The 24,102-nt window shown below is 54.7% G+C and overlaps 1 protein-coding gene, 1 non-coding gene and 1 pseudogene across 5 annotated transcripts; 1 reads left to right on the top strand and 2 right to left on the bottom strand.

Annotated features, from left to right (window-relative positions):
• Positions 1-65: 65 nt before the first annotated feature.
• EMC1 (ER membrane protein complex subunit 1) lies at positions 66-24,036 on the bottom strand. 4 transcript variants are annotated; one of them, XM_040229418.1, is made up of 24 exons: positions 23,908-24,036; positions 20,856-20,980; positions 20,000-20,065; positions 19,667-19,760; positions 18,467-18,595; positions 17,725-17,851; positions 16,851-17,000; positions 16,410-16,577; positions 15,897-15,968; positions 15,370-15,429; positions 14,604-14,726; positions 13,632-13,728; positions 13,177-13,299; positions 12,565-12,573; positions 11,210-11,409; positions 10,931-11,080; positions 10,141-10,302; positions 9,487-9,606; positions 6,404-6,541; positions 4,999-5,172; positions 4,047-4,257; positions 2,916-3,000; positions 1,632-1,761; positions 66-1,445 (listed from the first exon to the last, which is right to left on the bottom strand). In XM_040229418.1, the coding sequence occupies exons 1-24, from the start codon at positions 24,000-24,002 to the stop codon at positions 1,266-1,268; spliced, it is 2,988 nt and encodes a 995-aa protein (XP_040085352.1). In that variant the 5' UTR covers positions 24,003-24,036; the 3' UTR covers positions 66-1,265. The 4 variants fall into 4 exon arrangements, with proteins under 4 accessions (XP_040085352.1, XP_040085351.1, XP_040085355.1 ...); XM_040229417.1 differs by having other exon boundaries at positions 15,370-15,432; XM_040229421.1 differs by lacking the exon at positions 12,565-12,573.
• LOC120855198 lies at positions 6,725-6,839 on the top strand (annotated as a pseudogene).
• LOC120855219 lies at positions 17,255-17,391 on the bottom strand. Its single transcript, XR_005719188.1, has one exon. It is a non-coding gene; the product is annotated as a small nucleolar RNA SNORA43 (small nucleolar RNA).
• Positions 24,037-24,102: the final 66 nt, after the last annotated feature.

Here is a 24,102-nt window from a genome sequence, read left to right on the forward strand (position 1 = left end):
TGGCCCCTCCGAGGCAGCAGTGGCCTCGATGTGACGTTCCAAAGCCACCAGAAAGGACTCCAACATTGTCATTTGTCACTCACTTTATTCAGACACTTAAACGTACCTCTCTCCCGACAGGGCTCTCTGTACATTTCATTCTTCACAGTAGAGATAAACTCCATCAGTCCCCAAATCCACCGACAGGGAAGATTTTCACGCCATCTTTAGTTTGTAGCAGAAACAGCAGCCCAGCCAGTCAACAAGGCTACATCCACAAGATGCCCATGTCCCACCCTACCCTTTACTTCCCTCATTTAGAGCTAAGATTTAAAATCTGCTGATCTTAAAAGAAGTATAGTAACCCACGCATTAACACACAACCAAACATAAATAATGAGGATTCTTAAACAAGGACAACTTTTTCCAACTGGGTTATGACCAGGTCAGCCTGAAGGTGAAAGGAGAGGTAAAGAGAGACTGTGAAACGGGCAGATCTGCCTTCCGCCCTTGAAATCCCTTCAAGGTGCAGACAGTTCAGTAGTACTGAAAAGGCCTCAGCTCTGACACATCTTAGGAGAGAAGCCTGGACAATGACTAACAAATGAAAACACTATTGTACACGTGGTTTTCGATAAACTGAACCTAAGGCCGGCTGGCCCACTTGTGAATAGGAGGATGAAACAAGAGGCTTGCTTTAGAGAAACTGTGACACCGATATAGATTCCTCGACCCACAGTCACTTTGGAAAGAAGCCATGAGAGGCTGGATCGGTTCTCAAACCTCAGATAAGGGTGGCTCTTCTTTCTCCCCAGTGTAAGACAGCAAACGCACCTATAAGGCAGAGTTATCGGTAAGCGTTCCCTCTGACTTTGGAAGCAAGGAGAAGGCTTTCCAGATACACCTGGGAGACAGCAGGCAAACCGACATCAATTTAAGCAGGCCTCCCGAAAGAGAGAAGTCTGCTGGAGGTCTTATAAAACAGTGACGTTCGTGGACGGGCACAGAAGGGGATGACACAGCCTTGGGACTCCAGGGGAAAGTCCGTCAGGATGCTCTGCGGTCTCGGCTGACAGAGTCCAGCCTGCGTCCACCTCTGGTGACTCCTGTGGCAGACGTAGACCCAGAGCAGTCTCCATGAGAGTCCATCCTCCCTCCCCACGGCGCTTAACTGAGATGAGCGCCTGACGCGTGTCCCCCCCCAACCCAGCACACTGCCGCTGGAGCTTGGCGCCGGACCCTCGCCCCCCTCGGCTCTCTGCTCTCCGGCAGGGGGTCTCAGGCCTTTACCGCCAGGCACGGTTCAGGAGTTTGACCTGTGCCAGCCTCTTCGTGATCATGGTGGCAAAGACCAGGCCAAAGAGGACGCTGCTGATGAGCACGTAGTCATAGTCGTCCTTCAGGACGTCAAACTGTTTGGATGGGTAGACGCGGGTCTGGTAAATGTCCAAACCGTAGGCCACGACCTGGAGGGCAGAGGGAGTGAGAGCCCCGTGAGGAAGGTGCCAGTGGCCCGCCACGGCTGCAGACTCTGGTCAGAAAGGAGACAGGCTCCTCGGTCATTTTCCCAAGAGGGGAGCAAAGAGCAGGTGTCACGCAGGGCGGCTGTGGATGGATGAGGGGGCACAGGGCAGGCTGGGGGCTCTCCTCACCAGACAAGTGGACTCCAGGCCCGACGGAGCTGTGTAGATACCTCGCATTCGAGAAACTGTCTGGTTATAGTTGATGAACCGCTCTGCGTGGATCTGTACGTCTGGAGAATACGGGATCAGGTTCTCCTCTCTGCAAAAACATCAGCCAGGATCGCATCCAAAGCTGCTGTAAGGGGATCTCCTGGCTGCCCCGAGCCCTGGGCAGTTTCCAGGCCACGGATCAGCCTCCGATCTTCCTCTGAGCCCTACGTGCATCAGGGAGCTAAACACCAAGCAGCTGAGTGTTTGGAAGGGCTGCAAGAGAGGACGCTGCAGAGAGTAAGACCTGGATTCCTACCTTCTTCTGAGTCTAAAAAATCCCAGACAACCGGTGATTTCACACTAGAGGAAGCAAGGACCACTTTAAAACCAGGACACTGAGCCACCAGGCCAATCGCGGCTCTCCACTCCAGAGTGCCTCAGTGCTCAGCCTCTCTCTCTGTAGCCTCCCTCTCTCCGAACCATCCTCCTCCCCCGCCTACATGGGAGGACATTCCCACCGCCTCCTCACCCTGCTCTCCACTCCAGAGTGCCTCAGTGCTCAGCCTCCCTCTCTGTAGCCTCCCTCTCTCCGAACCATCCTCCCCCCGCCGCCTAAGTGCGAGGACATACCCACCGCCTCCTCACCCTGCCCACAGTTCCTCACACCCGAGGGAAGGGACTCCGGGACAGAGGCAAAAAAACACACAGAGGTGATGGCCAGAAATTTAAAAATGGACACGCGCGGTAACGAGCTCCCGTCTCCCCATGAGACCTGGACCCGGGCACCTCCCTCCCCTCACTTCCCAGTGTGCCCACCGCTGGCTGCTCCAGCCGCCGGGGCCTCCAGCCTTTCCTGTAACTCGCCAGACACGACCTCAGGGCATCTGTGATGGCGGTTTCCTCCGCTGGAAGGTTCGCCCTCGGACATCCACAAGGCCAGCTTCTTGCCTCCTTTAAGTCCTTACTCAAATATTCGCCTTTCCCAAGCCACCCTCTCAAACCTCACCCCATGTACCCCCCATTCCTAGGCTCCTGCCCCTTTTTATAAGAGTTTTTTCTCCTTAACATTTACAAGCATCTAACATAGCATTATTTTACTTGCTCATCTTACTTATTGTCCATCTCGCCTCCCCTACTAGAATGCAAGCTCCATGAGGGCAGACTTGTTCACGGCCACGCCCACAGCACAGCAGAGGGCCCAACATGATCCACAGGCAGAGCTCTTTAACGTCACAGCCTTCAGTGCGTCCCACAAGGGCCTACCTGCTTTGTTCTGTTGGGATCTCGGGGCGGCGAGGATCCAGCAAGGCCTTAGGAAGGGAAAGGATCGCTCCAGAAGGCAGCCCAACTGCATAGAGACAAGTCAACAGAAGTGAGTGTTCACGTGGACCTGATCCCAGATTAGGGCTACTTACAAAAATGCCCTTATCACAGAAATCAAAATAGAGTTTAAAGCCAAAAATACAGGTCAATGAGGTGCCCTTCAATGACCAAAAACAACAATCTTAATACACATGGGTCTGTAGGAAGGTTCTCACTTTTGAAGACACTAGTTTCTTCACATATCATCCTGAAACATCAGAAAATAAAGTTCTAGACTCAAGAACTAGGGAACGATGAAAGAGAAAAGAATGGCAGGCCCTTGGACCTCTGTATCTCCCATCCTGTTCTCCAGTAGCACCTGCCCAGCTCAGCAGGGCTCCTCGCTGTCGCAAAACATGAGCATGCGCGCTGGGGAAGCAGGGAGGCTGGTGCAGGATGGGGAGGGGGAGGACGGGTGGGGATGGGGTTGAGGGGAACACGGGGGAGGGGACAGGATTCAGGGAAGCTGGTGTGGGATGGGGTGGGGGCACAGGGGATGGGGGGGAACGGGAGGAGGGGACAGGAAGGGCCTGGCAACATGAGGTCCCGCAGGATCGCCTGTTTGAGGAACAGTGGGAATTAAATGGGAGAAACTGCTAAGAGGGCTGTCTTCCTCACTTCTAAGGATAACACAGTGATGCAGAGTGTCTGTCAAAGCTCAGAGCCCCAGACGTCTTTGGTAAAAACAACTGGATGGAGCAGCCTGTTATGCAGTCACTGAGTCCCGAATCTGAGCTACACAAAGATGAGACCCTGCACAGCGCCAGTCTCTGCAGCCCTTCTGCACAGGCTACCCGTGAGGGACGCCATCAGGGTGCAACAGAGGCGTCATGAAAATGGTCCATCAGAAACAAGGGCTAGGGTGGGCATGCCAGCTCTCTCACAGATTGCAAGACTGGACTGGGGAGCGTCCTCTGCTGAAACAAAGCCCTCCTCGCCAATCCCGGCTCCACCCCCAGCGAGGCTGCAGAGGGCCCGGCTCACTCACCAGCTCCGCCCCCAGCGAGGCTGCCGTGGGCAAGGCTCACTCACCAAGCAGGTGGCGGCTGGTGATGCCCCGCTCTGTGATGGTGGCCTCCATGGCGCTGATGGCAGAGGGGAAGATGTAGGACTGCTGCAGGACTTGGGGCAGCTGCGGGCGGTCCAGGGAGCTGAAGGCCGTGGCGTTGTACTGCTCCGTGCCCTCGTAGAGCTCCAGCGCCGTGAACTCGTTGCGCCGGGCCTTAGTGTTCCAGTACTGGTACTGCAAAGAGAGGAGGGGGCGCTGCTCAGGGCCAGGCTGCTGGCTCGGCTGGGAAGGGGACTCGACGTACAGAGGCACGTCTGAGAAGGAAAACGCCACCAGCATCCCAGCTTTCTTCCTGCTACTGAGCTGAGCTTCCCTTGTGGCTCAGCTGGTAAAGAATCCTCCCGCAATGCGGGAGTCCTGGGTTCAATCCTGAGGTTGGGAAGATCCCCTAGAGAAGTCAAAGGCTACCCATTCCAGTATTCTGGCCTGGAGAATCCCATGGACTGTCCATGGGGTTGCAAAGAGCCGGACAGGACTGAGTGACTTTCCCTTTCACTGAATTCACTAACATTCAGGGTAGCAGTATCTGAACTATCCAGGTGCACCCCCAGAAAAATGAATTCGCAAGAATTTTACAAGTCACAAGACTAACAGCTGACATCTGAGTGCTTTCTACCTGCCAGGCACTGTTCTAAACTTGACTAGAGGAGGTGACTGCTGTTACCCCTCTGATATGACACAGGGAGCTTAAGTGACTAATTCGAGGTTATACAATCAGAAAATGGAAGAACTCGGTCAAATCTAGGCGTCCCAGCCCCCTACCCAGCCCCCTCTGCTGCCAACCAGGGGTTCTGAACTCTGTGAAAACACCAAGCAGCAACCAGTTTCCGGAACAAGAGGTCGGGAGAGGACTAGAGCTGCGGGAGGCCGGCTGAGCCCCGGAGGCTGCGCCGCCCAGGCCGCCCACCCACCTACCGCAACCCAGTTCTCTGCGTGCACGATGTGGACAGGGCCCTTGGCCTTCCTCTGCACGGACGAGTGGATGATGCGCCCCGTGACGCCGTCCACGAGGAAGATGCCGATGAAGGTGCGCTCATGGTGAACGTCCGTGCTCTCCGTCACCACGGCCAGCAGGTTGGGGTTCAGGCTCTGGGAAGAAGGAGAGAAAGGCACCCCACCGTGAGCCCGGGGCAGGGAGGTGGGCACAGAGCCCTCCGGCTGGCAGAGGAAGGGCCTCTTCTGGGTGGAAGAACTTCCTATTCAGGGCTCATCATCACTGTGCTTTTTCAGTGGCCACTGGTGGCTGGGCTTGGCTCACTGAATCCCACAAATATCCTTGCAGATAGAAGTTACTATCTACACTTCACAGATGAAACGTCTTAAAGTAGTTAAGCAACTCAAACAAGTCACAAACAAGCAAACAGTCACTCAAGACACAACCCAAGCCAGCCCACTTCCTGATGGAAGGACACTGGTCCAGCAACTTGACGTCTCTCCACCAGGGCCCTGCGACTACCACAGAAACAGAGATGTCTCAGTTCTCGTCTAACTTGACAGACTAGACCAGGTAACATGAGTGACCGGTCCCTTCCTAAGACGCCTTCGCCCCCTGGCGTCCAGGACGCCCAGGCCCCAGTGGCCCTCTGCCTCAGCGGCTGCTCCTTCTCAGGGCCCTCTGCAGGTCCGTCCTCTTTCCCCAGTCTCTGGGTGTTTCCAGCTACACCCGTTCTCCTGGTGATCTCAGCCAATCTGTTGACTTCCAGAACATCTACAGAGGCTGGCATCGCCCAAGCTCACATGTCCAAGCCAGGCCCCGCCCTGAACTCCAGACCCGACTGACAGACTGCCACGTCAGTGTCACCGCCCAGGTGTCTCATGGCAAGCTCGACATGCCCCAGGCCAAGCTCCTGTTCTACGCCTGCCAAAACCTGCTCCCCTCTAGGCCTCGCTTCCTCCTCCAACTCCGTCTCTGCTCTGCCAGAGGCTGTAGCGCATGTTCATCACCTTAAGGATTACGTTCCCTCACAGGATGGTTCTGCAGCTGACGAGTCACCTCTCCATCTCCCACTCAGGAGGATGTTGGATCACAGATGGAGTTTCTGATGGATCGACTAAGGTCTAACCCCAGAAAGGTCTATCAGCACCACCACTAATCCTAACAGGTGACAGCTGCTGGGTAGTGGCCATGTGCCTGGCATTGGGTGCAGTCTTGTGTGATCACCACAACCCCAGGAGGAGGGCATATTTCACAGGCCCATTTCACAGACAATAAAGTAAGGCTCAAAGGGATTTAAAAACTGACAGAAAGCTCCCCTCTCCGCCAGTCACAGAGCCGGGTGCAAGCCCGGCCCCTCTGTGCGGCAGCAGGCGGCCGCCATACCTTGTAGAGCACGCTGCGGTCCCCCATCACGCGGCCCTGCGAGTGGACGTGCTCGCTGCTGCGCTTGCCCTTCACCTGGACGACGCGCTGCACCTCCGGGGGGATGGTCAGCTCCCAGCTCAGCTCAGTGGTGAGGTCCTGGGGTGGGGCCAAAGAGAAGGGGCCGGCTCTGGTCATCAGGAAGGTGCCCTCAGGCCCGCGGCAGGGGTGGCGAGACCCGCCCTGCTGCTCAGCGGGCGCCTCTGTGCAGGAGGGGACAGGGATCAGAGGTCCTAGAGAAGCAGCAACAGCGATCTAGTCTGGGAAGAGGTTTTGGAACTCCTGGCTCAAGTAAGAAAACCAGTAAAGGCTGGTGTGCAATGGCCGCAAACAGCAGCCTCCTGGGCAGCTGGAGGCACCTGTTGCTCTGGGCTGCCCGAGGGGACCTGAGACAGTCCTCTCCGGCGGATACGTTTCTGACCCCATACTGTCCCCAGTTCAGGCTCCAGACAGCACAGCACGGTGCCTTTGGAAATCTCCAGGGCACAGCGGTCAGCCAAGTCGTGGAGTCCATCTGCACCAACATGCAGAACAAGGGGCATGTGGCTGAGGCCCAACGCAGAGCCAAGTTCAAGTTCCCTGGCTGCCCGCAGATCTGCAACCCCAGGAAGCGCAGCTTTACTCAGTGTGATGCACACGAACCTGAAGACCTGGCGGCTGAAAAGCGGCTCCTCCAGCCTGGCTGTGGGGTCAAATACAACCCTACTCTGTGGCCCTCTGGACACAGGGCGAGCCCTGCAACCATGGGAACCTCAGAGCCACCCCTCCTCACTCACATCCACCAATAAATCCTACTTTCTGTCAAAAAGAAGAAAAGAAAGATACTAGAGCCAGTGTGAAAGCAGCAGAATAGTTAGTCGTATCCCACTGACTGTTATTCTGAGTAAGACTATTTCAAAGAAAATTTACCACTTATTACTAACATCTGAAGGTCTGTACACTGAGCCAACAGTGAACTAGTAAGCTGGCTGCTGCTGCTGCTGCTGCTGAGTCGCTTCAGTCGTGTCCAACTCTGTGCGACCCCAGAGATGGGAGCCCAGCAGGCTCCCCCGTCCCTGGGATTCTCCAGGCAAGAACACTGGAGTGGGTTGCCATTTCCTTCTCCAGTGCATGAAAGTGAAAAGTGAAAGTGAAGTCGCTCAGTCGTGTCCGACTCCTAGCGACCCCACGGACTACAGCCCACCAGGCTCCTCTGTCCATGGGATTTGCCAGGCAAGAGGACTGGAGTGGGGTGCCATTGCCTTCTCTGACTAAGCTGGAAGAGACCTCAAAATATGACAAGAAATGTTCTTTATTGTCATAAGAAACCAATAAACCTGTATGGTTAAACGTGTTATTATACCTCCACACATGGAATTACACGGAGCCCTAAGGGATGGCAGGGTAGCGACTAGAGGGGGCTTCCTGATCTGACTGCCATGTACACAGCGGTGGTCCTTTTGTGAAAGGCCGCTGAGCAGTAACCGCAGATTCTGCACTCTTCTCAGGGTTGTACTTTAATCAGATATGGGTTTAACAAAAGAAGGAGGTAGAAAACACATCAAGTGAACAAAGCACATTTCCTACTGATTAAATGAGGCTCAATTCCAGTTCAGGTAAAAAGTATACATGCCGCGCCTGCCCACGCGGACCACGCGGTCGTTTCCCCAGCGGTGGGCACGGCGGCGGGACACGGAAGGTGTGCAGGCCACTGACGCGCATTCCAGCCAGGGAAGCAGCTGGCAACGGGGCTCAAAGGGCCCTTCACGGTTTGCTCACGCAACTCTGTATCAATGCAATCTTTCACCGTGAGAATGTATTCACACGTTACTTCCTTTTTAAGTCTTTTTAATAATAATAATCTTTATTAAAAAATAAGGTTCCGATGAAAACATTTCACCGATTCCTATGAAAACACCAGAATTCACTAAGACCCTCCCAGAGAGCAAGGTCACCAGGGAGCCCCCGGAGGTCAGAGCCTGGAAGCCCACCCCCAGCTGACTCCCTCTGGAGCTCTGCCTCCTGTGTCTCCCCTTAACCATCTTTACGATGACACTCTCAGGGTTTCACTGGTCCATGACACCCACACCCTGGGTCACACCCCCTGCCCACAAAGAACTCTCTCTTTCAAGGTCCCTTTTCCATCAGCTCAGAAAACCAGTGTCTCTTCACCCACCAGGTAAAGAGCACACTCTCTGGACAGACCATTCCTGTGCTGTTGATACTAAAGGTTAGCTGTTACAAAATGTCAGGAAAGGGCACTGCATTTTTTAAACAACAGCAGGTGAAACCTATATGGCATGGACTGTGTGCCAGGCCCTGCTTTACGTGACTTACACGTATTGACTCTCCAGCTCATCATGAAAACACTCTGACATACTATTATCACCGTTTTGTCTTACAGACAAGAAAACAGAAGACCAGACAGGAGCCATCTGCCCGAGGATGCAAAGTGCCCAAGGGGCACAGCCAGGCTTCCTGCACGAGCAGCCAGGCCCAAGGTCTGAGCCTCTCCGAAAGGCTTACACACGGGACGGCAGGACCCGCCAGGGAGGACACGTCTCAGGTCAGCCCTCGACACGGCCCTGCTCTTGGGGCCAAGGCCAGCCCCTGTGAAGCTCAGAGCAGGACTTCAGAGCCAGAGTAAATCAGTATTTCCAAGGGCTGGACTCAAGTATGTCAGGATCGGAGCAAATCAATCCCAATTCTAGAGATAAAATTCAAAACTCACATTCAGTTAAGAGTGGATCAATAACACCACCTTCGTACAGAAAGCGCTATTGTTCAATCACCATTCCCACCTCCCACCCTAAGGATGGCAAAAACACGCCTTCTGCCACAGGAGAGGAACACGGAGTGAAAGCTCCACAGGGGCTGAAACCCCATCTGCTGTGCCCGGCTCTGTCCATGGCAGCAGCGACCAGGCCTACTTCACAAACACAAGCATGATGACCTCAGACACCAGGCTGATGCCAGTCTATGTTTACAACACCAGGGCCAGCGTAATCCACTCCTGTTACCTACACCCCTCCCACCATGGGTCCTGCCAGGACGCCCTTGCCCACCTTCCGGAGTCGATATCCACACAGCCGCCCCTGATCTGCGTCCACCAAGTAGAAGAAGATGGAAGGGGCAAGCTCATGGAGCTGCCGCAAGACATTCCGAGTGGCTGGGAAAGGTGTGACCTGGAAAACGCCAGAGAAGAGTTACTGGGGGGACTTGGTGGTCCAGTGGCTAAGACCCCACATTCCCAGTACAGGGGGCCCTGGACTGATCCCTGATCAAGGAACTAGATCCCACATGCCGCAACTGAAGATCCTGCGTGCTGAAACCAACATCGAAAATCCTGCAAGCCAAAACTAAGACTCAACCAAATAAAATAATAAATTTTTTTTTTTTTAAAAAAGAGTTCAAGGAGAAGGAATCCCTAAGCATGGATTTCTCCAGACTCTTCACTGTTTCCCATCAAAGAGGGCCTTAAGAATAAAACAACAAATCTTGAAGAAATTAAAGTCTGCTAAATTCAATCAGGGTTTAAACTGAATTCTCGTAAGAGACCCAGTTTTCACAAGTGCAGAAAGAGCTGCTTAGAGAAGCCCTTCGAGGCCTGACTGCAGACAGCGCCCACCTGGGGCCCCCGAGCTGCTGTGTGAGCGCCCTGCCCCCACCCATCGACGGCAGGGTGGCGGCGGGATCCTGCAGCCTCTGCAGATGCGTACCTTGTACTCGTCGTCTATCAGCAACAGCACCTTGGCATAGTCCTGATCCATGATGGGCAGGAGCAGAGACTGCAAGACGGGGCGCTTCAGCACGGGGGGGGCCACCTGGCTCCACTTCCCAAAAATGGGGTTGAAGACATAGAGCGAACTCATTCCCGTCTCCTGAAACAGGCAAGCAACGGTCAGCCACCACCAACAGGAAAAGACTGCAAATCCTAAGGAATTGGGTACCTGAGCTCAGCCACGGCGGATCCCCTCGTCTTTCCCCGCCTTGTGGAAAACAAAGCTTTGGCTGAAGGTGAAAGCATCTGACGGCTGATGTGTCAAAAGGGTCAAAGTTTAACTGCCTCTAGCTCCAAATCTAAGAACGGGTCATGCTGAAGAACAAACGAAATGTCTACCAGGCCCCCTTTCCAATGATGGCAGAATGTATCTGCAAAAAGCCATCTGCTCCCTGGGAGGCAGAGGCATGAACAGCTGGTGACCTGCCCTCCATCCCTGGGAGAAGAGCGAGCTGCCCTCTAGGTATCGACACCCACCTGTGTCTGGGAGAAACAGGGCTGGCTTACTAGGGAGCTGGTGACATCCCACCTACGCTACAGTCACTTCCTCCTCGGCCACCACCACCCCTGGTGGGGGAAGAGGGGCACTCAGGCAAAAAACTGCAAGAAAACAGAGCTCTAAGCCCTGACTCCCTATCTGTAACTCTCAGAGAATCTCAAAGGCCCAACTAAAGTTACAAAACACAAAACCGCACCCACACGGGCTCAGAGGCGCGGTGGAGGCGCACCTTGTCCTTCAGCAGGAGGGTGCACTGGGGCGGGTGGGGGAAGTGGGCAGTCGTCCTCTGGACCATCAGCTTAAAGGAGGAGCCCGGCTTGACGTGAGGGAGATACTGCTTCCACAGGATGGTGCCAGAGCTGCTCTCGATGCCAAAGAGCTGCAAGATGAACACCGGGCTCACTACCAGGAGGGCTGACCCAGAGCTACTTCTGCCCTTGAGAACCAGAGCCGGCTCCAGCTCCTGCCCGGGCCTCCTGTCCCCCTCCGGGGCCTCTGGAGGGCTCACCTTGCCTGAGGCTGTCACCATCACCATCATCTTCTGGAGATTGAATTCATCCCTGGCCAGAGTGTCAATGTTGATCTCATTCTTGATTTGGCTCCGGGGCTTCCGCGCATCATAAAACACTTTCCAGAGGTGGGAGGTCCAGGCCTGCAGCAGGATGAGCTGGGAGGACAGGCGCTTCAGGAACATGCCCAGCAGGCCGTCTGGTGTCAAGGAAAAGGGACGGCGGCTGAGGCTCTCTCCTCGGCGGAGTGGGGCTTTCCAGCGAGGGGGCACCTGCTCCCCCTACGGGGGCTCTCTCCCTCTCCTCCGCGGCATGCGCGTCATCCACACCCCAGGCCACGAGCCCAAGGAGCAGTCCTGTGTCCGATGCCAACAGTCCCACGCTCAGGCACAGCCGTGCGGGAACTTCTGAGACCTACTCAAGGGGCCCTCAGCACGCCGCCTGCCTGCAATCTCGGGACAGGAGACTAAGAAGGCAGGGGGCAGCCATGCAGGGTGCAGCCATGCCACAAACATCTCCACCACAAGCACACATCCAAAACGGCCAGCAGAAGGCTTCGGGCGCCGTGACAAAGCCAGACAAGGGCAGGCTGTGGGGGTGCCGGGGCACACGTGCTGTGTGTCACCAACAGGCGCTCCCGTTTCTCGCAGCTTCAGGCCTACGTGGTCAGGTGCTCAACCTGCTCCCAACAGGCCTCCCTGCAGCCCGCTCCCAGGGCTCCCTTTCTCTCTGCCCCTTCCTCCATCCACGAGATCACCACCCTCAAATCTCCTCTGGAGACGAGACCGGTCACCGCAGCAAGGCAGCACGGTAAGAAGCAAGGCCTCTGAGTCTGCAGGCCAGGATTCACATCCCAGCAGCACTGCCTACAGGCTGGGTGACCTTGGAGACGGAAATGGCAACCCACTCCAGTACCCTTGCCTGGGAAACCCCATGGACAGAGGAGCCTGGCGGGCTGCAGTCCACGGGGTCGCACAGAGTCGGCCACGACTAAGGGATCAGACAACAACCTTGAGAAACGTACTTCACCTTGCAACCTCCAGCTTCCCATCTGTAAAATGGCACAGCACCCCCTGGGCTGCTGCCAAGACCAGATCTTGTGAGGGACCCCCAGGATCTCCCCAGGGCGGAGTGCAGAGTGCTCACAGGAAAGAGCAGGGCCTTTTCTAGGCCAGCGTCCGTCAACCCCGGCTCGAGGGAGAGAAGTGACGGGCACACAGGGCAAGTCACAGGCAAGCAGTCCACGCCCACGCGGTATACACCTCACTGAGGCAAGTCCGGGAAGACAAACGATGGTGAAAGCTAGCTGCGCGGGCAGGCAACAAGCAAGAAGGCAGCGGGAAGCGGGTTTTACCTTGGATGGCTGGGTCCAGGCAGCGGAAATAAACGGTAAAGGCACATTAATCCTTGGCTTGAGAGCACCTGTGGCGCCTAGCGGGTGGCTGGCCCTGGGCAGGCTCCCAGCAAACACCACCAGGCTGGCCGGGCGAATGGATGGAGGGAGGTGGGGGCAGGACGGAACCAGGGACAGTGAACCAAGCTCACCCTGGGGCTGGGACCGCGGCCGGGTTCGGACGGCACTGGCCTCTCCCCACAGAACCTGGCCAACCTAGTCACGTCTCTCTGGAAAGATGGGACTCCTGCTTTGGGGACAACAGGCGTACAGTGCCTGACAAGGTGCTTGACAGATTTCAGGTCCTCAAATAACAGCAGCTATGCCGATGCTACATTAAGACTCTTTTTCATCAGGGTCTTTCCCTAGAAAGAGTCACACGTCACTCCTCTCGTAGAGGAGTGGGCCCATAAGCCCAAGGCCACAAATGCACCGGAGACGGGGCGCAGAGCGAGTTCAGAGCAGGCGGCAGAGCGGCCGCGCCAAAAGCCCAGGGTGCGGGCCGCAGCATGGCCAGCGGCCCCAGAGCCCCCACCCCGCCGGCAGCTCTGCCTCTCGGACCCCCGTTCCTACCTGCCTTCTTGCCAAACTCCCCTTCCAGCTCTGCCTGCGCCCCAGTCAGTGGCAGGTCCACCATCTCCAGGCACACCACCTCGGCCAGGGACTCCTCGCGGCTCCACAGCACCACCCTCCCTGCTGCAGGGGCCAAGGGCACCAGAGTCAGGCCCGCCTCCGCCGCCCCCGGGAGGGACCCTTCTCAGAGGCTGGGGGGCCACCCCCACTCTCAGGCCAGAAAGAGAAATGGCAGGGCTGGTGGCTGGGTTCAGGAGGTCACGGGAGGAGAGTTCTGTCTCCCACCCAGGAGTGCTAAGGATGTGTTCAAAGGCAGGTCACCTAGGGCTCTGGGAAAAACAGGCAGGATACACTGCACTTGAATCTTCCCGGAAGCCTGGCCACGGCCCCGATAAAGGGTCCGGCTGCAGCCCACGGGCAGGCCCACAAACAGCAACCGAGTGAGGGCCACTCACCCAGCTGCTGCAGGAAGAGCAACAAGTGATCCTCTGTCTGGACCAAGGCCCGGTAGCCCACGGAGTCGTCCTTCTTCAAGAAGACCTGGATGTACAGCTGTGAACCAAGCAGTCAAGACCCCCGCAGTCAGCGGGGATCCAGACGCCTCTCAGAGCCCAGACCCCAAGATTCAAGGCATGAGGAGCAGTCAGAGGCCAGGGCACGGCATCTCCGCGTGTCCAAACCACACAGCGTTTCCTGGACTCCACTTACAGACACCGTGCACCCTGAGGAGCTGACAGAGCAACAGTGCAGCTGGCCAGCTTGGGTCCTCTCTACGGAGGAACCTGAGACCTTCTCGGCTACCCGATCATTCATTATGCACCGGTCACACCCACAAAGCAAGCAGGAGGCCCGCAGCAGGCTTTCCATTTTAGAGACTAAGCAGCAACCGCCCAGGGAGGCTGAGGAACACCACTGGACGTGCACAGAGGCAAGGCTGGGCAGCGACACCATCTTGAGTCTCACCAGGCATGGCTTCCTTGTTTATAAGGCTAGGGCAGTGGTAATCGAAAGACTACCGGGAGGCCGTGTTTTAAACGTTTATTTACCTGCACCCCATCTTAGCTGGGGGACTTGGGACCTTTGTTGCCTCATGTGGGATCTTTAGTTCTGGCATGTGGGATCTAGTTCCCTGACCAGGGATCGAACCCAGGTCCCCTGCTTTGGGAGCGCAGAGTCTTAACTGCTGGGCCATCAGGGAATCCCTTACCGGGAGGATGAGCCAATCAGCGAGTAAGTAAAGAGCTTAGCGTGGAGCCTGGCACACTGACAACTGGGCTTAAACGGCACTCCTTTTACTGGTGTTCACAGGCGTTTCTGACCAGCCAGTGGCTCAGGTAGAACTACAGCCCACGGCTGGGACCCGTGGCGCTGAGCTGAGCCCAAGGAAAGAGAGCCCCAAGCCGAGAAGCCCGTAGGCCCCGACTCACCCGCTCAGGCCGAGTGCCGTTCTGTTCCAGGCTGAAGGTGATCGCGGTGTCGAGCAGCCGCCGGCCGGTCTCCACCAAGTAGAGGTTAATGGTGTAGGTCTGGTTGAAGCACGCCAGCGAGTCCTAGGGGACAGACCGCATGGGTCAACCACAGGAGTTCCCCAAAGCAAAGTCCCCCAAAGAAGTCCAAGAGTCTGGGTGGGGCTGGGGGGAGTGGGGGCAACCTCCTGGAGAAGGACCCGGGCCAAAGAGCAAAGCTAAATCCTAAGGCAGAAATAAGGTGCATGAGTGAATAAGCAAAATTACAACCACTACACATACTTACTCCAGAAGAAGCAAGGAGAGTGGAGAGAGACTTCCCAAAGACTGATTAGCAAGACCGCAGGCAGGGAAAGCACACCCGCCTTGGGAAAAGCTGAGGAAATGGAAGCCACGACGGAAACATGTGCCTCCGGCCAGCGCCCCATACTCTGCTTCAGGGCAGCTGCTCAGACTAACCCTCAACTCCGCCAGCGGGGACCCCACAGACATGAGGAGACAGTGGCCCAGAGGAGAATGCACTAAAGAACAGATTCTAGGCATTCTACTTTCTAATCTCCCAAATGAAAAAGATCAAGAGAAACAGTTTAATTTACAAAACTTAGAAAACTATCTGAGACTGGGACCTCGAGGAGACCCACTCCCAGCCTTGACCGTTCCTCCAGCTTTGCTGGGGGCCCACCCCGCCTGGATACAGGCCTGGCGCACTGCCCAGGGCCACACGTACCTGGGAACCAGACTTCTCCGAAAAGCTCCCAGGTGACCCATCTTCAGAAACGCTAGGCTTCTGCTTTGGAAACGAGAAGGACAGAAGGAGAAAATATAGCCAAAGGGTCACCTTCCAGCCATGAGAATGAAGCTTCCACCTCCAGATCTCAGCCCTTGGGAGAGGGCAGATCCCATCCCCCATCTCCACCCACACACCCCACGCAACCCAGAACAGTCCCAGATGACTGTGAGGGCGTCCCATTCCTGGGCACAAAGGAGGTATGCACAGAGTTCTACAGATGAAGTGAGAACTTACTTCTTAACAGCCTCCTGCTCCCCCGCCCTGCCCCGGTTCAAAGTGACCAGGTGAACATGCCCAAACTTTTGGTTCTCAGGGCTTCCAGCAAAGATAAGGAAACCCTGGGACCTCCCTGGCATTCCAGCAGTTAAGATTCAGCGCTTCCGCGGCAGGGGGCATGAGTTCGATCCCTAGCCGGGGAACTAAGATCCCGCACGTGGCCAAGCACTGTTATTCCCAATACTCACCGCCTCGTTCCGACAGGTCATGACTGCAGCCACTGTCTTCTCTCCAGTGGTGGCGAAGCTCACCAGGGCAGCCTGGGGTAGAGTCAGGCATCAGTTCCTAAACAGGGCCTGTCCTGGCCAGCAGCCTTAGGGCCACCTCCACTGGAAGAACCCTTGGCCTTGGAGTTAAAAGTGTTCCCAAGTTTGGAGCATGATGGCTGGAGCACGGAGAGCAGAGGGGCCCCACCACACAGGCAAGCTCAATACTGCTCTTCGCATCTACAGGGAAGTTCTATAACGTGCCCTCTCTCCCGCAGGTTCAGGAGGTACCACTTTTACTCTAAAAATCCTCTGTAACTCTCAAAAGAACAAAGTATTCTACTCCTACTCTAAGGCTAACCCCTCTCAAAACACTCATAGAAAGAGGTCTTCTGTCTTGAGTAAGTATCTCCAGATTCAAAGGCTGGGATTTCCAGCATCCATGCCTCGGCTAGATCCTCCGGAATCCTAGCGCACCACACTGCCTGCAGTTACCTGTGGGAAGTTTTTGAGCAGACTCAGGACACCGTGGTGGTAGTGCAGGAGCATGTAATGGCTTGGGGTCAACTGCAGGAAGAACTGTGCCCGAGAAGGCTCCACCGGGCTGGGCTGAGTGGGCAGGACCCGGGGTTGGAATCCACTTGCAAATTCTAGGTCAAGAGACTGGGAGACAAGAAGGAAGAGGCTGCGGGCCAGGAGAAGATGGGGGATGGACCATCCCAGGCTGGCGGCCTCTGCCCCACTTTGCCAGTGAAAGTAACGAGGGCTCGGCACAGGCTCCGCAAGCTCCCGTTCCGGCTCCCCAAGGAGGAGTGGCCCGTCTGCCCTCATTCCAGTTCCGCCAGAGGCTGGAGCTCAAAGGGGCTGCCTGGGAGAAAGGCTTTTTCCAGCGGCTGAGGCAGCACCTTGGCTGGGGAGGCAGCTCTAGCCTCTCACCTGCAGCGGGGTCTGCCTCAGCTCCCACTCCGTCTCCAGGGCCAAGGTCTGGAGGGATCGCGAGCTCGGGTCGGGGCACACCAGGACAGCCTCATCCACCACACCGCAGGCCCCGGCGAGACTCCGCAGCCAGGGGGTCGACACCCTGACCTACTCAAAAGACGAGAGGACGGGAGGCTCCTGGGGACCCTCATATTTCCCTCTCAGCCCACCAGCCCGTCACCACAAGACCCCAGGGGAGGATCTCGGCTCAGAGGTTCTTCCTGGTGGACGGAGAAGGAGTCCTTCCCATCCCTCCCCGCCTCCGAGAGCTCCAGAGCTGGAGAAGATCCGAGTCTGCCTTCTGGTAGTTTGAAAACTAACCCAGGCCCTTTTCAATGCTGGGCACTTTCTTCTTGTCTTGGTGAAGTCTGCCTGCAGTTCACTCTTAGCACCTACTGTTCCGAGCACTGAGCGTAGAAATCGCCACTTTCTCTCTGCCCCCGTGTCGCAGGTGCAACAGGGCAGCCGCAGCCACGGTGCCGGCAAGGCTGGGAGCTGCAGGGCAGCAATACTTGGCCCTTCCGATCAGCATTTCTCTCCTGTGTTTGTCATACGCGGTTTCACATTACCACCTTCAGTATTACCTTGTGAGATCATACAGGCAACGAACAGATCTACGCCACTGTTTTTTAGCCACCCCAAGAGAGTGCCACGTGCCGATGTGCAGGCTCTAAATAAACGCTGAGGAGCAAAAGGCAGCCCTCCAGTGCCTGGGAGCAGGGACCACGAGTGGCTTTGGCATTCACCCGGCCGAGTCCCCTGGTCCCCAGTGCAAAGGAGGGCTGTACCGCTCCCCTCTGCAATTCACGAGGCTCCTCCAGCCAGACCGTACCTGCTGAATGATCTCTCCATCTTCCACATTAAACTTGACAATGTTCACATGACTGAAGGGGACGACTCCGAGGGCCCACACGACCCCCGAGCCGTAGGAATACACCATCTGGTAGTGGATGCTGTCGCTGAGAAAGGGAAGGAAGAGCAGGGAGCCACAGCTTTAGCCACAGAACAGGACCACCCTCGGGGGTCCAAAACCCGGCTGCCAGGAACTTAGCCAGAGATCACAAACTAGCAGCCTCAGATAAGTTTTGTTTGGCTTAGTTTTCTTTTTTAAAATTTGAATTTGTTGTCAACATTTAGAACTGAGATTCAGCATGTAACAATAAGATTTCCAGCTTTTCTTAAAAAAATTAAGGCGTGATAATGCTAGGCCTAACTACACAGGGCACGGTCAGCTGAGTAAGGCTGCCCCCTTGAGGCGGGCCAGGCACACTGCAGTTCCCAACATTCCCCACGGGGCCTGCTCTGCGCACGGACTTGGCCCCATAGGAATCTGAGCATTGGGTCCCTGACAAACTGAGTGAGCCACTCCCCTCGCTCGACTGGCTCTCGGGCCCAGAGTCTTCTCCTCACTGCAAAGGAAACTCCAGAGGCAGCCAAAGCCTTGGAGTGCAGGCCTACAGGCTGGTGAGCCCCAGACCCTACACAGGATTCAAATGCTTCGACTCTCAAGGAGAAAGACGGGCTGGTACAGAGCAGGAGGCGGCAGCCACCGCCAGGGGGGAAGGCAGCCTTACCTCTCTGGGAGGTGTTCCACCCACTTCGGGTGCCCGCTGGAGAGGTGATGGAGGGCAAGAGTGGTCTTCTTCAGGACCGCAACGTGCCTCACAGCCTCCTGCAGGCCGACCAGCCCAAGGGCCTGGAAACTGAGCGCAGGAACAGGGGTGAGTGTTGCCCAGAGCCTCCAGAGCCTCAGGCTGGACAGTCCGGGACACAGCCGCCACAGCTCGGGAGGCGACGGAACAGGCTGTGGGGCCAGCTGCATCCGCGCCCTGAGCTTGGCTCTGCTTTCCACTGGCTGGACTGTCAGCCACTCAACTGTACTGGTTCCTGAAACTCGCTGACTCTCCTAAGGGCTGCTCCTTTCCTTCCCTGGGACTTCACAGTAACCAGACCAACCCTCTACCACAGCAGCCATTAGACATCTGTCATTAGCAGGCTGCAGGCCTGCCTCCCCCAAATGACAAGGAGTGTCTTGATGATGGAAGCTGTTTCACATTCACAGGTGGGTTCCCACTGCCTGGGGGCATCCCCAAGCCCTTACCTAATAAATTACTATCAGAAGGCGAATAACCTAACACAAGCGACCCCATCATTTAAACAATTTCAGCAAGATGCAGCTCAAACAGTAGTGCAAATTGTTTTCAAACATAAAGTTAAAACACAAGAAGTTGTATTCTCCATCCTCATACCTAGAATCTTCTTTCCCTAGTAGATCAGTTGGTAAAGAATCTGCCTGCAATGCAGGAGACCCGGGTTCAATGGGTAGGGAAGATCCCCTGGAGGAGAAAATAGCAACCCATTCCAGTATTCTGGCCTGGAGAATTCCATGGTCAGAGGAGCCTGGAGGGCTACAGTCCATGGGATCGCAAAGAGTTGGACACGACTAACTTCCACTTTCACTTGGTCATACCTAGAACTTTGCAAAGCCCTCACGCTGCGGTACGATTAGGAAAAGCAATCGATACCAGAAATGAAGACTGTACCTAGCATGGACCTCTGCCTCTAACCCGTGCTCAATAAATGGTGGCCGAGTAAGCACGTGTCCCATAGCCTCAAGACATCAAGAATGGACATTTGATGCTCTCTGGCTCTTCCATGGCTTTTCCCCCCTGGGAAAAAAAGCCAAAAGGCCCAGAATTGCTGTCTACATAGAATCTGTGTTCCAGCGAAGCCTTTAACCAAACCAAGGTGAAATTCAGCTTCCTTCCCTCTACCTGCCACTATCCAGGGTAACCTCCCAGTTCAGGCCCCCAATGTTCGTCTCCCAGGAGCGCATGATCCGGCCTCCATTGGACACAGTGATTGCATCTGGAAGAGAAAAGACCACACGAGATCATGCCCCCAACCGCTGTGCTGTCTGCAGCCTCCCAGGGCCTGTGACCAGTGGCCTCACCTCCCACATACAAGCGCAGATAGAAACTGCACCTGTCCTCTCCTGCTGGGAACACCCCTACTCCCTTCCCTCCCAGACCCTGAGCAAAAGAAGGACCCAAGGGAAGAGGAGAGGGAGCCAACGCCGGCACAGGGACAAGCCGGGCTCTGCCTACCCTGTCCGCAGAGCAGCATGGCGTCCACCACCCCTTCCGCCGTGCCCTTGTCAACATGGCGCCACACTGAGGGACAGGAAAGTCAGACGTTACCATGAACCTCGGCGAGGCATCCAGGAAGTCGCGCGGGGGACCCACGGAAGCCTTCGCTTGCACAGAAGCGTCTCATTTTATTTCAGGGAAGGATCACCGCTGGCCAGCAGTGACCCACCCCCGCTCCCGGGGTAACGAGGGGAGCCACCGCTGTGCCAATCTGAGATCACACCCTTCCCATCCTCACCCCACCCCACCAAACAAACGGACAAAGACAAAATTCACAAAATCTCTATGACTCACAAGCAGACACATTTCCATGATTTTAATGCCTAAAGTGAAAGTGAAAGTGAAGTTGCTCAGTTGTGTCCGACTCTTTGCGACCCCATGGACTGTAGCCTACCAGGCTCTGAGAGCCTCTCAGTCCATGGAATTTTCCAGGCAAGAGTGCTGGAGTGGGTTGCCACTAAAAACATCCACAAAAGCAATATAAGTAACTGGAGGTGGAACAATGGGGAACATCCAAAGCTTTACTGTAAAATCTTAATAGAAAAATGCGTTTTTTGCAGCAATATCTTACTTAAGAACAGCCAGGATGCGGGCTGAGGAAATAAACTCAAAGGCCAGTTATAGGAACATATTAAATCTTTCAAAGACGGCAAAACTGAAAAACAAATCCGAATCCTGTAAAGGACACATCTTTCGGCCCTGCCGTCCCCAGGGGTGGGGTGCCAGGCAGGCAGGCGTTGCCGCCACAGGCCATCCTGGACTGCCTCTGGGCAGCCACGCCCTCCCTGGCTGCCCGTCTACCCAGGCCACTCACAGATCTCCCCAGTCCGAGAATTCAGTGCTGCAATCACGTTCTTCTCTGTGGCCACAACCAGCTTCTTGGATCCAGGGGAAAATTCCAAGGAGGCAAATTTGAGCTTCCCAACATACTGCTGTCTCCTAAAGGAAAGAGGCCAGGGAAACGGAAGGGGCCAATGCCGCCGCTGCACAGGCCGCTTTGGGAAAGACGAGTGCACGAATACAGGAGGTGATCACCATCACACCTGTCTCGGGATGCAGGAGAACTGCTTGTTGATGAAGAGATCTGACCAAAAGCGAGACTTCCAGGCAATGTGCTCAGGAACAGAGGGAAGAAGAAGAGAGAATACACCCTAGTAGCTAACGTGACACGCTTCCTGCTAAACGCAAGCACGTACTTACCTTACCCAAAAGGGCACCTGGCCTAAATCCCACTGGAACAAAATTACAGTCTTCCCTGTACTCCGTAATAGTGGGACCAGGGACCTCCCTGGTGGTCAAGTGGGTAAGACACTGTGCTCCCAAGGTAGGGGATCTAGGTTCGATCCCTAGGCGGGGAACTAGATCCCACACGCTGCAACTATTTTTTAATATAAACAAATAGTGGGACTAGATGCTCACATTACACATGAGGGAAGAGTCGTGAACCCTGTTGTGAATGAGCACACACTCCAGCTCCCCCTTCTATTTTCACTGACCTTTGGAGAAAAATTACACAAATACTCTGACAAACTTGACAGGTTTGAGTCAGGCCTTTGCTCTTTGCAGCCTGTTCTAACCCACACGGTGCTCAGGGTCCATCTGACTCACTACTCGTACTTTCTTTGGAATATACCCCATCACTCTCAACACTCTTATCTCTGCATAAAGGGGGCGCAGAGGGCTTCCCCAGCACACTACCACCGACAGAGCAGGCGAGTGGCACGTTGCTGTTCACGAATGCCACTTTCAGCAAATCAAACACACAGCATTCATACAGAATTTCCCTTGTTACACTGTCTGGTCTGCCTTTTTACAAAAGAAGAAACTATATTAGTAAAGAGTGACAGCTGTACATGACATCTGACAGTTTCCATCTGTATTTTAACCTACTTTAATCTCACTGTAATCACTGAACCCTTTATGAAGTACACAGGACAAATACTATTACTCTCATTCTAGAGGTGAGAAAACCAAAGTCCACTGACATCAGCGAATTGCTGTTAGAACTAGAATGCAAAATTAAGTCTAAGTCTAAATCTAATCTAATCTTCTAAGTCTACATCCCATTCTCTCTTTTAAAATGCTGATATCTTTCATCTGGACTATAAAAGTAACGCCTACTTATTGAAAAAAACATGAAAAATACACAAAGGTATAAAATAGAAAACAAAAAAAAAATGCTTAAAATACCATCATCCATAAACTTTTTTTCAGCAATAAACATTTAATATTTTGATATATTTCTTTCTGTTTACTTTTCAATTTATAAATTGCATATACCTAGGATTCTGCTAAATTGGATGACATGTCGTACATGTGTAACATATACAACACGGGTTTCAACTGAACAGAGCCACTTACGCGCTGGTTGTTTTCTTCCCTTTCCTTCCTTGGTGGCACCTTGAGGCTTGCGGGACCTTAGTTTCTCAACTAGAGTCAAACGCTGGCCCCCGGCACTGTGAGCATGGAGTCCCCCAGGGAACTCCCTACCCTGGTGGCTTTCTACAGTCAATTCTGCAGTGCTACACAATCCATGGTTGGTTGAATCTGTGGGTGTGGAACTGCAGACGCAGAGGGCTTACTATAGGTTACACTCGATTTTCGACTGCAGAGAGGGTCTGCATGCCCAACCCCTGCGTTGTCCAAGAGTCAACTGTACATGTTATATTGTGAGCATCTGCCCACATCATTAAAAATGAGACTTATGGGGATTCTCCATAAGTTCAGTGGTTAGGACTCCCATGCTGGGTACATGGGTTGATCCCTGGTCAGGGAACTAAGATCCCAAAAGCCACAGCACTCCCCCCGACCCGCCAAAAAAAAAAAAAACATGACTTATTCTGCATTTGTCATACTGCCTTACATCACATACTTATACATCTGCCCCCTCACCAGCCTGAGTTCCTTTCCATCTCTGCATCCACAGCACCTAGAATGACCAGTGGCCAACAACACTCAACAAACATGTAAATCCATTTGCTTGATACAGAAAAGACTTCACAGAGGAGCTAGGCTCTGAACGTGTTCCCTGACTAGCAATAACTGGTAACATACTGATTGTACTCAATGAGCCAGCCACTGAGCTGAGTAATTTAAAAGAATTGCCCTATTCATTCTTACAGCTACTGTGGGAGGCAATGGGCTATCAGTAAACTCAATTACAGATTAAGAAACAGAAGCACAGAATGGGTTAAGGCATTTTCCTGAGACCACACAACGCTTAAGTGGCAAACTGACATTTCAAGCAAAAGGGAGCCTATTCCTTGGCCTTAAGGATAGGGTGGGTGGCTGGATGAGTGGGTGAGCGACTGAATGAGTGCCTTAATGAGACGTGAATGAACAAAAGTGCTGAATAGTGAATGAATGGAGAGTGAGCGAGCCAGTCAGCGAAGGAAAGAATGAATGAATGAATGGCACCTCCTGGCTGAAGGGTCCTGGGCGGCCCTGTCCTGAGCCCAAGGCAGGGCTGAAAGAGGATCTTCGCTGAGGGCGGTCGACGTCGGACACCCAGCAGATCAAACACCTGACAGTCACAGAAACGCGGCCGGGCGGGGAGAAGTGACCTCTGACCAGAACCTCAAGCAAGACCGGAGGGCTGAGCCCGCTTCACTGGCTTGCGACCCGTGCAGCCGCACAGGGACTGGCTCAGAAGAGCCAACTCTCGCTTTAACGCTCTGCCGTGGCCACCTTAAAACTCTTTCAAATTTTTTTGAACGAGGGGTCTCACATTTCATTTTGCCCTGGGCCCCGCAAGTTATGCAGCCGGCCCTGCTGCATGGTAAAGCCCTCCTCCTTTTAAACAGAACAGGTACTGGGAAAATAGTTCCCGAACAGGAACCGCCCCTCGCCCCCCGCCTCGTACGCACCAATCAAACTTGCCCACTTGGTCTTCGTAGACCGCAGCCACAGGGATAAGCAAAGAAGCCCAGAGCCACAGCCGGGAAGCCGCGGCCGCCGCCATGATGGGAGCGCGGGCCGGCCCGCTGCCGGCCCGGCATGCACCGCGCCGCGGGCCCCGCCTCCGCGGAACCATAGAGTTGGGCCCACAGGCGGGGTCCTGG

Source organism: Oryx dammah, unplaced genomic scaffold, assembly GCF_014754425.2.
Source record: "Oryx dammah isolate SB20612 unplaced genomic scaffold, SCBI_Odam_1.1 HiC_scaffold_27, whole genome shotgun sequence".
In the NCBI taxonomy this organism is placed as follows: Eukaryota; Metazoa; Chordata; class Mammalia; order Artiodactyla; family Bovidae; genus Oryx; species Oryx dammah.

Bases quoted from the DNA above. Each gene is read 5' to 3' on its own strand.
- EMC1 (XM_040229417.1), bottom strand. From the start codon at position 24,002: ATGGCGGCGGCCGCGGCTTCCCGGCTGTGGCTCTGGGCTTCTTTGCTT. The intron at 17,852-18,466 runs GTAAGGCTGCCT...TCCCTTTCTCAG, and splicing joins GTGGAACACCTCCCAGAGAG to CGACAGCATCCACTACCAGA. The intron at 16,578-16,850 runs GTGAGAGGCTAG...CTTGTCTCCCAG, and splicing joins TGAGGCAGACCCCGCTGCAG to TCTCTTGACCTAGAATTTGC.